Below are 14672 nucleotides of genomic sequence, written 5' to 3' on the forward strand. Positions count from 1 at the left end.
CGTTCCACACTCCCACCACTCTGAGAGACAAGTTCTCCCTAATGTTCCCCCTAAACCTTTCACCCTAAAGCCATGTCCTCTCATATTTCTCTCTCCTAATCTTAGTGGAACGAGCCTACTCGCATTTACTGTCTGTACCCCTCATAATTTTGTAAACCTCTATCAATCTCTCATTCTTCTATGCTCCAAGGAATAAAGTCCTAACCTGTTCAATCTTTCCCTGTAACTCAACTCCTGAAGACCTGGCAACATCCTACTAAATCTTCTCTGCACCCTTTCAATCTTACTGATATCCTTCCTATAGTTAGGTGACCAGAACTGCACACAATACTCCAAATTTGGCCTCACCAATGGCTTATACAACCTCACCATAACATCCCAACTCCTGTACTCAATACTTTGATTTATTAGTGCCAGGATGCCAAAAGCCTTCTGTACAACCCTGTCTACCTGTGACGTCACTTTCAGGGAATTATGTATCTGACCTCCCAGATCCCTTTGTTCCTCCACACTCCTCAGTGCCCTACCATTTACTGTGTATGTTCTACCTAGATTTGTCCTTCCAAAATGCAACACCTCACACTTGTCTGCATTAAATTCTATCTGCCATTTTCTGGCCCATTTTTCCAGTTGGTCCAGATCCCTCTGCAAGCTTTGAAAGCCTTCCTCACTGTCTACAATGCCTCCAATCTTAGTGTCATCAGCAAACTTGCTGATCCAATTTACCACATTATCATCTAAATCATTGATATAGGCAACAAACAACAATAGTCCCAGCACAGATCCCCGAGGCACACCACTAGTCACAGGCCTCCAGACTGACAAGCAATCATCCACTACCACTTTACAAATTTATTACTTCAACAAGTTAGGGACTACAAGAATTTGGAGATATCAACCATCATCTTGATTGTTACAATAAAAATGAAGATTTAGAGGATTCAGTTGTTGATAGCATTGTATGAAGTACTATCTGCACTAGGTGTCTGCGATGTGCATACACTGGATGAATTCCTCTGTCAATAACTATTAGGAACTAATACATAGTTTTGTAGTATTGTAGCATTACTAGTAGTGTTCTCATTTATTCTGTGTTTCATTTAATTACATAATCTGTAACTCAGTGTATCGTTTTATACATTTTTATCTATTTCCATGAAACTTCGCCTAATCAGGTCAGCCACTTAATTTGGTCAAAATGCTTTGTGTCCTAATTGGACAGTTATCGACAGAGGGATTCATCCAGCGTGTGCATGAACAAAATCAGGGCCCTATTGCCGATAGCCTTCATACAATACTATCGACAATTGCATCCTCCAAATCTTCATTTTCATTGTAACAATCAAGATGATTGTTGATACCTTCAAATTCTTCGTGGTTCCTAACCTTTCGAAGTAGTAAATTTATTTCAATTTAACTCGCAGCCATTTCTGGCATCTCCAATCTTGAATGCTTGAAACTGCAGTGTGTTAAACAGTTTGGAACTGTCGTACTTCTCATTTCTCATCAACCATCAGAGACAAAATCACTATTTATCGAACACAAACACACACAACTGGCACTATTTAAGAACTGCTTGCTTTAAGCACGGTGTAGCATCTAATGGCACACAAGTGCATGACTGATACTAATTAGAAAACGTTCAGTAACAGCCTCCTGCCCCAATTTTGACATTGTGTCCCAAATAAATAGAAGGATTCCCAGCAATTTTCTCAATTGTTTCTGTTCTTTAAGAGTTGTGCCAAATAACCAGCTGCCCTGATTAATTGATGGACCAATTAACCAGAATCAATTGTGTGTATCTTTATAATATATATCAAAGCTTTTAAAATTAAAACAGTTAATGAAAACTACAAATTCACCAATCTGACACTGTTTAATTCTTTTTTCACTGATACTCTTGTAATTGCACAAGGTGATTTTAAGAGTTCCTAGACTATAGACCCTGATTATTTACCTTTAAAAGTTATGAAGATACTTCTGTGTCTACTGCTAAGGATGGCTTAGAATAACTATTCATCTTTGGGCATCAGAAACACATCAGCCAATCTTTCACTTACAAGATTAAATGAACAGGACAGTATTCCTTCTATTGTGTGTGTGTGTGTGTGTGTGTGTGTGTGTGTGTGTGTGTGTGTGTGTGTGTGTGTGTGTGTGTGTGTGTGTGTGTGCGCGCGCGCGCGTGTGTATATATATATATATATATATAAAATATAGTAAAACAATAGATAAACCTGGGAATGTGTTCTGCTATCTGTTTCGAGGATGTCTGTGGAGAGTAAGAATTTCAGGTTGTATATTGTATATATTCTCTGATATTAAATGGAACTATTGAAATACCCTTGTTGTGTAGTCGAAACTACTTCCTCAGTATGAACTAGAGCATTGTATTAAGCAATATTGTTGAGCTAGTTAAAAATTAGCAACTGTAAACCCATTATCTTATGCCCAATGCTAAAATTTAGGCTTTCAACTTTGACATTGAGTTTATCTTGGAGTGAAATCAATGCTTATTTTAATAAACAACTCAGTCTGACATATTCTAAAAATAGCTTTCTGTGTCTCATTTATAAGAATTTGGAGCTCAGATCTTAAAATACATCATGAACCCACTGTGCAATTCCCACAAACAGGCAGAGCAAAGTAGGAAAAATGTGGAATGGAGGTTCCTACATAGTGCAATCAAAAGTTAATCATAAATGCATGAGGCAAGAGAATTTAAAATAAAGTACAGGGAGGGTAAATAGACCTTTCTGTTTAAATTCAAGAAAATGGACAAATAGTCTCACTTCACTCTGCATGGAAGGGAACTTTATGAAACAATGCCATTATCACCTGCCAGCTCTTGCTCCACCCTGTCCATTGACAATTTTATGGGGGCTCTCAGCCCCTTTCTTTCCTGTCCAAATGAAGGGTCTTGACCCAACACATCATCTGTCGATTTCCTGCCGTAGATGCTTCCTTCAGGGCTTTTTGTGTAACTTGGAAAAACAACATATCTTCCATCTGGGCACACTGCAGCTTACAGAACTCAAAACTGAATCCTCAATATTGGGTAACCTGCTCTTTGTCTGTATCAGGAGTGGCCACTCATCCCTGCTATTCCTTTCTTCCTCTATTCTTTTGGTCCAGAGGTCAGCGAGTCTGGAGGTCAAAATCCCCAGGTGGATGAGGCCAGAGGTTGAAGCCCTCAGGTTGAAACCCTGGGTCTGTGACTCCAGAGGACAGAGGCCCAATGTCTGCGAGTCTAGAGTTTGGAATCCCAACATTTGTGAGTTCAGGGCTTCAGTCTAGAGGTCAAACGCCTGAAGGCAACCTGCCCTGGGTTTGGAGACCTGACTGTGAGTTTGGGGGGGGGGGGGGGGGGGGGGTTAGGGTGGGAAAAGGGGCTTGTTTTGTTGCTGTCGCTGGTTGTATGTTGGCTGCATGTTGTTCTGCTGAACATGGTGGGCATGCCATGTTGGCACCGGAACATGTGTAGTGACAGGGCGAACCGAACCCAAGCACATCTGCCAAATGGGTTACTTGTTAAGATGACTGGCACATTTCACTGTATTTTTCAACGAACATGTGATTAATAAATAAATCTAAATCTATTTCTCTTTCTTTTTCCTTTCATACAACATTGAAATCTACAGCACATTACAGGCCCTTCGGCCCACAATGTTGTGCCGACCACGTAACCTACTCTAGAAACTGCCTAGAATTTCCCTACCACATAGCCCTCTATTTTGCTAAGCTCCATGTACCTATCTAAGAGTCTCTTAAAGACCCTAGTGTATCTGTCTCTAGAACCGTCACTGGCAGTGCATTCCACACACCCACCACTGACATCCCCTTGTACCTACTTCCAAGCACCTTAAAACTATGCACTCTCATGTTAGCCATTTCAGTCCTGGGAAAAAGCCTCTGGCTATCCACACGATCAAAGCCTCTCATCATCTTATTCACCTCTATCAGGTCACCTCCCATCTTCCGTTGCTCCAAGGAGAAAAGGCCAAGTTCACTCAACCTGTTCTCATAAGGCATGCTCTCCAATCCAGGCACAATACATCATTTGTACTTTCAGGCCTCTGGCATAGTAGATCAAACTATGCCGCATAACCCAGGCTTCACATAGGCAATACATAACACAGCTTTAACCACCAATTTAAAGGTTTTATTACTTCATCCCATTATTGAAACTCCCTCTCCCACCTGTGCTAGTTTCCTCTCTGTTAGTTCAGACAGAGTCCTCAACCTGAAACATCAAAGTGACCAAAAGTTGAGGTCATTCATTTCTGTTCAGAAGGGCTAGGTTCAAAGGAGGTGCATGGAACGTGGTAGTGAAGGTAATAAGATAGAGGTCTTTAAGAGGCTCTTTGATAGGATATTCATGCGCAGAGAATGGAGGAAAATGGACATTGTGTGGGCAGAAGGGATTCACTTGGTTAGAAGTTAATTATTTCCGCACCACATTTAGAGCCAAAGAGCCTGTTCCTGTGCTGTACTGTTCTACATTCCATAAAATATTAGCTGTTTCTCTTTCCACAGATGCTGCCTGACCTCCTAAGATTCTCCGGCACATTTTGTTTGTACCTTAAGCCAAGACCAACAAATATTTTGAAAACTTAGGGATGCACTTACCAGAATGAGCAGTAACAGCAAGTACAACTTTAACCTTTGCCCAGGGTAAAATCTCCAAAGTACAAGTTTATGGAATTAATAGCAGGTTTTATACTTTGAACTGACATACCCGCCTCTGGTGTGCCGCAGATTGTGTTTGGATATTTTGTACGGCAGTGTCCGTTCTCCCAGGTTTTCCAGGTTCCTCACCACGGCTCCATTTTCCAGCAGCGCCTCTACAGTTCGCCGGAGGGCAGCGGCCGTCTCAGGCTATCGGGAAAACAAGGATGAATGGGAAGGTGGAAGAAGGAAGGGGGTGATAAAAGAAAGAAAATATCAATTGGAATCCAATGTTCACAGCTACAAAAAGAACATTCAACATCTTATTCGAAAGGAACAAGCAGTCTTGCAAGGTACTTGCTTTTAAAGTCAAAACATTGCATCAGCTTGTACAGCCATCATTTTAGATCTTTGTTTGAAAGATCTGAAGAACATAATATTTCACTTATCTTTCAGTATCTGACTGAAGTGATCATGGGAGTAGACAACCAAGATAGAACTTTCAAAGTTCGAAGTAAATTTATTATTAAACTTTGTATGTGTAACTATCTAACCCTGAGATTCATCTTCTTGTAGGCACTTACAGTAAAGAAATACACTCAAAATTTACAAAACTGTACTTAAACAGAAACCAGCAAACACCAATGTGCAAAAGACAAACTGAAAATAAAGTTATACTGAGAACATGAAATGTAAAGAGTTGTAATGAATTATAAACCTTGTTTCCTTACTAATGACGTTACTAACAAGGGCTATAAAAATTACCTTTTGATGTTAGGTCCATCTTATCGAATATATGCAAACACAAAGATTATTTGCCATTTCTGCTTTTCCTGCCTGTGGTTATCCTTCTGGCCCATCTTTTAATAGCTCTACTTCTATTTCCACTTTTGTTTTTTTTAAATATAAAATTCAGAATCAGGTTTACTATCACTGACATGCCATGCACTACATTGCAATATTAATAATAAAAACTGTAAATGACAGAAAGTATATATATTAAAAATTTTAAATTAAGTAAGTAGTGCAAAAAGAGAAGAAAAAAGTAGTGAGGTGGTGTTCATGGGTACAATGTTGATTCAGAAATCTGATGGCAGAGAGTAAGAAGCTGTTCCTAACTTGTTGAATGTGTGTCTTCGGGCTCCTGCACCTCCTTCCTATTGGTAGCAATGAGAAGAGGGCATGTTCTAGGGGGTCTTTAATGATGGATGCCATTTTTTGAGGCATTGCTCCTTGAAGATGTCGTAGATGCTGGGGAGGCTAATGCCCATGCTGGGGCTGACCGAGTTTACAACTTTCTGCAGTTTATTTCAATCCTGTGCAATGCTGCTCCCTTCCGACACACCAGGTGGTGATGCAGCCAATTAGAATACTCTCCACAGTACATCTGCAGAAATTTTTGAGCGTCTTTCGTAAAAACCCAAATCTCCTCAAACTCCTAAATATTGCTTCGTTTCTACTTTAAATTATTTGGAACATAAAATGTTATGTTCCAAATAATTTAACTTTTGAGATTTTCTCCACCTAATTTCCTGATATTTGGCTTTGTCATGTTCTGTCTTGCATCCACCTGGATTCTTGCTCTCATTACCACCTTTGTGGCTTTCATTCTTCCACTACATCTCATAAATGGTTAACTAGATTTTATTGGAATGTATTTTTCCTAGACCCTGCTCAACACCATGTTAAGTGCCTCCCATTTCTGTTCCCCATCATTGGCTGCTAATCTGTCCTGTCTATTTTGTTTTCCAAAGTTGTATTTCCCAGGCTCCGAAAACTGGGTTTCCTCCAACCATTAACCTATCTTTGTTCCACTTTGGACCTTCTTAATTACTATCATGAAGCACATTCTATTTCGGGTTCTACTTATCCAGATATTCACCCTTCACTGCTCTGGGCTATTCTGCATTACTAGATCAAGCAGCGAACTCTCCCTTGCTGAGTTACCGGATTAGGAAGAACTGACACAGAAGTTGTAGGAACGCTTTATTCACTCTTTCTGGCCAATTAATATTAAGCAGCTTTAAATCTCCCATAATTATTGGTCCCTTCTCTATTAATATATTTCCTTGTTTTTTGTCCACCACTTCCCACCCCCCCCCCACCTTAGTATGAACCCAGGAACACAGAGGACTAGTGTAAGCTGATCATTCATCCAATGGAATCAAAACTCATCTGTGACCTAAGTCTGTGAACTTATTTTCTTCCCTTATACATTAATTTCTTTGGTACACAAAAATCTATGCAATTTGGGTTTAAAATTAACATTTCACTTGGCTTCATCCGTCAAACTAATGAAGCGAAGTCAGTTACACAAACAGCAGTACTTCATGTTCAGCCTAGGTTGTTTACAACCCAGTGGCATAAACATTGAATTTTCTGGCTTCTGGTAAACCACTCCCCCATTCTCCCTTTTCTCCTGATCTAGAAAGTCGTTCACTCACCTCAGCCCCCATCACCCTGTTTCTTTCTTCTCCTCACCTCCACCACTTGATTCTATGCTCCACCTCCCGCTCCAATCAGATTCCACCATCTTCAGCCCTTTGTCATCTCCACCAATCACCTCCCAGTTTCTGGTGTTACTTCCACTCTCCAGTCCTCCATCTGCCTATCACCTTTCCTCAGCTGGATCCACCATCACTTCTTTCCACCTTTTATACAGGCTATTTCCCCTTTGTCTTTAAGTCTGGATCCACAACAGTGACTGCTCATTTGTCTCCCTAAATGCTGCCTCACCCACTAAGTCCCTCTAGGAACTAGTATGTTGCTTCCTTAGTTGATGGTCCCGGGTTCCAAATTAACCACTGTGTAAAAGTGTAAGCCAACTTCACTCATGCATGACTAGCTCTATTTTTTTTGTTGTCTCATTCACAGTGATGGTAGATCCCAGCATAATCGGGCTAGAGAAACGTCTGAAGAGGAACTGAATGGATGAACCATCTCAGTTTCTTTCTGAGACCCACATTATCATGAAGCTTAGCTTTCAGCCACTTCCTTTCACTCCACACAACATCAAGAATAAGAAAGCTGAATACTGTAAAGACCATGTGGCCAGACTACAACCAGGAGCAGTAAAAATAACTGTACTCTAGAACTAACTGTGTTTCCAACCAAGTTATTCCAGAGCGCATGGAGGAAACCCACACAGTCACGGGGAGGACGTGCAAACTCCACACAGCCAGCAGCAGGAAAGTGAATCCCGGTGCTGCCGCTGCTAAGTGATGTGCCAACTGCTATGCTACACCCACTGAAAAGCTACATGGATGAAAACTCACCAACCTGAAACATTATCCCAAAACGCTGCCTGATCTGCTGATTCAAATATTTCACCCTTTTGCTTACAATTGTTGAAACATAGTGCTTAGATCAATATGAAAGTAAAAGAATTATATTAGTGTGGCATACAGTAACCATTGAAAGGAGGAACAAAAGATGACAATTAAATGTAGGAGAAATATTTGGTGGAACAGGCTTGTTGGAGTAGATGTCTAAGGCCAAGGGTGGGGTGCGAGGTGGGGGACACAACTTCTGAGGGAAGAAATGGCCATTCCATACTGTGGTGAGGAGAAATTTCACTAAGGTGAAGAATATTTGGAATTTTCTATTCCAAATGTCTTATGTTTACTCAAAGCAGAAATCATTAGATTTCAAGGCTTTAAGCGAATCAAGGGATTTGAAGATAGTGCTAAAAAGTGACCTCGGGGGAAAACCTGGAATTTATTGAATGACAGAGCAGACACCAAGGGCCAAGTGGCTCACAACTCATCCTATTTCAAATATTCCTAAATTTTCATTGTCAGCATGTTTCAAAAATTCCAACACTTAAAGAATACAATCAAATAATTGAATTCAGACTTGGTAGAGAGAATTTCCCCAAAACTCCTTTTTGTAAAAAAGAGATACAGCCAAGTGCTGACCCAACGAGCCTGTACTGCCCAGTTACACCCTTGTGACCAATTAACCTGCTAACCAGTACGTCTTTGGAATGCGGAGGGACACCGAAGCACCCTAGGAAACAAACGCGGTCAGGGGGAGGACGTACAAACTCCTTACAGACAACAGCGGAATTGAACCCAGATCGCTAGCACTGTAATAGCAATACTCTAACTGCTACCTTGCCTTACAGCCCCAACAAGGAACTTACTTATTGCATATATTTCATTTCACTCTCTCTCATACTGTACATCTATCTATTTCTAGCATTAGATCGATATCGTTCTTCTTTCTCATAGCTCTAAAGCAGTGGTACTACACTCAATCACAAACAAGAGAAAATCTGCAGATGCTGGAAATCCAAGTCCTGCCGAAGGGTCTCGGTCCAAAACATCCACTGTAGTCTTTTCCGTAGATGCTGCCAGGGCTGCTCAGTTCCTCCAGCATTTTGTGTGTGTTGTACACTCAATAGCTACTTTATTTAGTACACTTGCACACTGCTTGTAATTGCAAGTATCTAATCAGCTGATTAAGTGGCAGCAACTCAATGCATAAAAGCATGCAGATACGGTCAAGAGGTTCAGTTGCTGTTCAGACCAAACATCAGAATGGAGAAGAAATGTGATCTAAGTGACTTTGTCCATGAAGTGATTGTTGGTCTAGACAGGGTGGTTTGAGTAATCTCAAAAACTGCTCATCTCTTGGAATTTTCATGCATAACAGTCTCTAGAGTTTAGAGAATGATGCAGGAAACAAGAAACATCCAGTGAGCTGCAGTTCTATGGGCAAAAATGCCTTGTTAATGAGAGAGGTCAGAGGAGAACGTTCAAGCTGATTCAAGTTGACAGAAAGGCGGCAGTAACTCAACTGACCATGGTTTCAACAGTGGTGTGCAGAGGAGCATCTCTGAATGCACACACGTTGAACCTTGAAGTGGATGGGTTACAGCAGCAGAAGACCATCAGATATAGGAGTAGGCCGTTTGGCCCATCGAGCCTGCTCTGACCATGAACATATACTCAGTGGCCAAATTATCAAGGACAGGAGGTACATTATTAAACACAAGAACATTCTTTTTAAGGCTAATTTTCAGATCAGCATAGTGCTGCCTAACTTTAAACATAAGTGTTTAGAATGACTGGTAAGTTCAATTCACTCTCATCTGCAGATTTATGTATTTTTCATTCCGATTTAATGCAATCCTGGTCTTAATTCTTGATGTTGGTGTTGTTGGTTATGACTTCCATAGTTCTGTATTTCTCAAAAGCATATTTGAGGAAAACTACTACTTAGAAAGTTTAATTTCAAGACAAAGTTACGCCAATGAATAATGAACACTATGATTACACTTCCTGTATCAAAATAATAAAACATATTCTATCCCTCAGCCTAGGAGGACGTTGTTGAAACTCTGTAAAGAGAATATATAGATGTCCCTTTCGTAGCCAACAATGCACTTACAGATTGGGTAAAAGAGCCTCTAAAGATACGCAAGTTTGAAATTATACAAAATAGCGATGATAACTGACATCAATTCGTTGAGAACATATTGATTTTTTTTAATTGCTTACAGCTGTATTTGTTGGAGGCTATAACTGAAGAGCACTGCTGACAAGAATATTGTGTGTTAGTATGTTAACTGAAGTGTTGGCAAATAATGTGAGACTTGGCAAATGGCATAGCATTAACTGTTATTGTTGACTCCACAACTTCTTAAAATGCTCTGGCTTCACTTCAAGTGTCTGGTCTGTTTTAAAATATAGAAAAAGTTTTTTTTTCCATTCCCTAGAGTATGCAGCTGCACTTGTGTCAAACATCATAAAAACTGGTATACAAGTTGCCCACATGAACCCCCTGCATTATGTCCATGAATAATGAGCATAAGCACAATATTTAACCACAATTCTGAGTGTGCCTTTCTTTCTGAATCAGTATTACATCTCTGCAAATGGTACACAAACTCGTAACTTTCTGCAGAGTACCAACACCTGATTGAAATTTAGCAGATGAACTAAACTGCAGATTTAGCATCATATTGTTATTTACCTCATAAGATATTAATTTATTGCTGGGTTAGTGTCCTCTCTGCATCAAGGACTTAATGTTTAGGTGGCCAATCTAGTGTAGATCTCATTTATCTATGTTAAACTGTATCACCTATTCATTAGCGCACCTTTACTTATTGAGATCTTCCTGAATGCTGAACTTGGTCTCTAGTTTTTCATCCGCTAAAAACTTGTCAATATTAATAAACTCTATATCATTTATAAATGATAAGATAGGACCCAGATTAAAAACCTGTAGTGATTTTTAAACTCTGGCTAAAGAAATCCCTCATTTCTATTCTAAAAGGACCTTCTAGTAATCCGAGGCTGTGCTCTCTGATGCTAGATTCCCCCACTATAGGAAGCATCCTCTCCACATCCACTCTTTTGCTGCTGTCTTTAGTGTTCTGCCACCATTTGCCTCCAGTGCAATAATAATTATGGTTTTAGAACATTTCTTTAGCGGTCTAGTATCTCACCAGCCATTAATTACATTACTTCACATAACCACTCAATGATTACAGCTTCAGGAGGCAGTAATTCAGACTAACAAGGCTCTACAAACAAGCTCTCTTGTCCTACTTCCTGCCTTCTTCTCATAGCCCTGAATTTCTTTTCCTTTCAGAAACTTATCCAACTTCCTTTATTACTCTATAAGCAAATCTATTTCAGAGCTGTCACCTCTGGCACTGCGTACCAGATATTAACTATTTGTTATCTAAGGCAGTTTCTTCATGGTACATTTGGTTTTTTCACCAATCATTTATGAACCCCAGTTCTTAACCATTTTTCAATTTGAATAGCTTCTTATCGAAGGTCTATTCCAGTGGTCAACCACCGGGCCACAAGGAAATGATATGGTTTGGCAATATGAACCGATATGAGTCAGCTGCACCTTTCCCCACTCCCTGTCACGCTCACTGTTGAACTGGAACGCACGTGAGGTCTGCAAGAATACTGTCAATATTAAACCGGTCTGTGGTGCGCAAAAGGTTGGGGATCCCTGGTCTATTCTGTTGAGACCTTCACGATTTTAAGTCCCTTTAACAGGGGTTGAAAATCTCTGTTCGGAGAACAACTCTGGTTAATAGACCAGAGAATAAGAAATCACAGGAACAGGCCCATTATGCAATCTAAACTAATCCTATCAGCCTGCACATAATCGTGGACTCCATGATAGGAACCCCTGGTCTAATTGCTTCTTAACTGCTGGTATTGTATCTGTTTTTACATATTCTCTGGGAGCATTTTCTATGCACTTTGATAAAAAACAATTCCTTGTAAATTCCATTTAAAGTCTTCCCCCATTTAAATCTATGTTCTCAGATATTTGACATTTCCATCCTGGGGAAAAGACTCTGACTATCTATCCTATATGGGCCTCTCATAATTTTATATACTTCTGTCAAGTCGCCAACTTCTCCATAACACAGCTAATGTACTCCAATCCAGAACAACATCTTAGTGAACCTTTTCTGTACCCTCTCCAAAGCCTCCACATCCTCCTGCAATGTGGCTGCCAAAACCACACACAATATACCAAACTTCTGCACAGCTGTGACATGACTTTCCAACTTTTTTTATTCAATGCCCTGACTGATGAAGCTAAGCATACTTGACACTTTCTTTACCATTTTACCCAACTGTTTTGCCAAATTCACGTTTCTCCAGTTTATCCACATAATTAAGTTTCCTCATTCCTCAATTATTTTAGTAAGTAATCTGCATATCCTCCAAGACCTTTGCACCTGGTCGAAATAACTCTCTACATCACGTACAGCTGATCCTGCCACTAGGTTAACAAATTTCACGACATATGAAGGTGATATTAAACCTGATTCTGAAGATTCATCATGACTTCCTTGTTCTTGTACTCCATGCCTCCATCTTTAAAGCTCTATTAGACCAACTAAAATGTTCACGAAAGATCAGCGAGTGATCTTCACAAAAAAGGTTTTTAGATAGATTTACCAGAAATTTAATTCTCTCTATCACGTGACTTTAAGTCTCCAAAAATAATTCCACAATAATTACTGATTTTTATTTTAAAGTAATAGATATGATTAATATAAAGGCACTGACAAAAAAATCATGTTAAATAATGCATTTTGAGATATAATTATTTTAGTTTTGTAATTCATAAAAATTGTAATGATGAGCTGCTTATTTGTCCACAACCTAAGACTCTTCATCTCACATTCTTAATATTTATCATTTATTTATTTATTATTACTTTTTATCTTTTGTTTTTGCACATTGGTTCATTGTCTGGCCCGTTGGGTGCAGTATTTCACTGATTCTATTGTGGTTCAGAAGACGAATCTGAAGGTGACATATACAGTATGTGGTTTGTTAATAAACTTACTTTGAACCTTGATCATTTCTAGACACCCTTTAGACTCAGTAGAAGGGAAATTAGAGTGCATTCACTTGGTAGGCTAAAATGTAGCCTTCAGCTACATCATAAGGGTATGTTGAAACCCTTTCCGCTGCTTTGCCTTCTCATTATAAAGTCATGGCATCATAAAGTAATACAGAATATAAAACAGGTACTTCAGCCCAACTTGTTCATGCCAACGAGGCTGCCCATTGAAGCAAGTTGCATTTCACCATCTTTGACCCCTATCCCTTTAAGCCAGGGGCTCCCAACTATTTTTATGCCATGGACCAATACGATTAAGCAATAGGAACATGGACCCCTGCAGCCTTACCTATCCATGCACTTATCCAATTTTGTCAAACATTGGAAGTGCAGTAGAAACGGATGCAATTTAGAAGATTTTATTTCAATCAAGGCAAACTATCTCATCAAACATATCATGGAAGCAAAAATGAAAATGCACATTTTCACTGTTTTAAATTTGAAGCAATCTGTCCAAGTATCTAGCAGCTTTCCTCTGTACCTTGGCTATGGATATTTAACCAGACAATATTATGTCTTCCAATCCTGCAACTTTCCAAGGATAGTTACACTGTTCCAAACCTCACGTTTTCAGCAAACCTGACTTTAATCACTCTGTAACTTTTATCCTTTCTTGTGTTTGCCAAGCCAGTAGATTTTGGAATTCACGATCTAAGCTTCGCTATTTATTGTTCCCCCTTTATGATGTACTTTAATTTTTTTCCCATTTAACCAAACTTTTGGACACCCTTTAACTCTTTTCACTTTGATAAATTTTGTTTGCTAATGCTTGATAGAATCTTCTTTTACCATACTCAAAAGAAATACATACATAAAAGTATGGACACAAGAGATTCTGCAGATGCTGCACATCCAGAGTAACACACACACACACACACAAAATACAAGAGGAGCTTAGCAGGTCAGCCAATACTTACAGAAAGGAATAATCAGTCGATGGTTCAGGCCGAGATCCTTCATCAGGACTGGAAAGGAAGGGGGAAGAAGCCAGAATAAGGTGGTGGTGGGAGGGGAAAGGCTTCAAGCTAGAAGTCAGGTGAGGATGGAAAGCAAGTTCAAAGTTCAAAGTAAATTTATTATCGAAATACATATATGTCACTATATACACTGCTGCCAAAATCTTAGGCATGCTGGATTTTTGTTTATAAAGTTTCAGATGGTGTGGCCTGATCAGTGCTCTGATCGCAACATCGAGGCTCTCTGGGATTACCAGGAGAGACAGAAGCAAGCAAGACAGTCATATGTCTGCAGAAGATCTGTAGCAAGTTCTTAAAGATGCTTGGAACAACCTTCCAGCTGAATTTCTTATAAAACTGCACGACAGTGCACCTAAGAGGACTGATGAAGTTTTAAAGGCAAAGTATTGATTTGATTTAGTTTGTTACTGTTTACTGCTCCTTACAGTAATTTTTTTAATATTTAGAAACTTTTCAATGGAGTAGTTTTGAAAGCATCTTCACTTTACAGAATTTTTTTTTACATGTGTCTATGAGATTTTTGCACAGTGCCGTACAATGCTGAGATTCATTTCCTTGTGGGCATACACAGTTAATCCAAGAAGCAGAACAGAATCTGTGAAAGACCACACCCTAAAGGACGGAAAAACA

At 39.5% G+C, this 14672-nt stretch overlaps 1 protein-coding gene across 4 annotated transcripts in view; it reads right to left on the reverse strand.

The window, feature by feature from the left end:
• Positions 1 to 14672, reverse strand: part of mrps6 (mitochondrial ribosomal protein S6) — a 109454-nt gene that overhangs the window by 34800 nt on the left and 59982 nt on the right. For all 4 annotated transcript variants that reach the window (XM_072259889.1, XM_072259892.1, XM_072259890.1 and 1 more), the window contains exon 2: positions 4736 to 4875. In XM_072259889.1, coding sequence (XP_072115990.1) covers positions 4736 to 4875 — 140 coding nt within the window. The remainder of the gene's footprint in view (positions 1 to 4735; positions 4876 to 14672) is intronic.

This window comes from Mobula birostris, chromosome 6, assembly GCF_030028105.1.
Source record: "Mobula birostris isolate sMobBir1 chromosome 6, sMobBir1.hap1, whole genome shotgun sequence".
NCBI classification, from domain to species: domain Eukaryota; kingdom Metazoa; phylum Chordata; class Chondrichthyes; order Myliobatiformes; family Myliobatidae; genus Mobula; species Mobula birostris.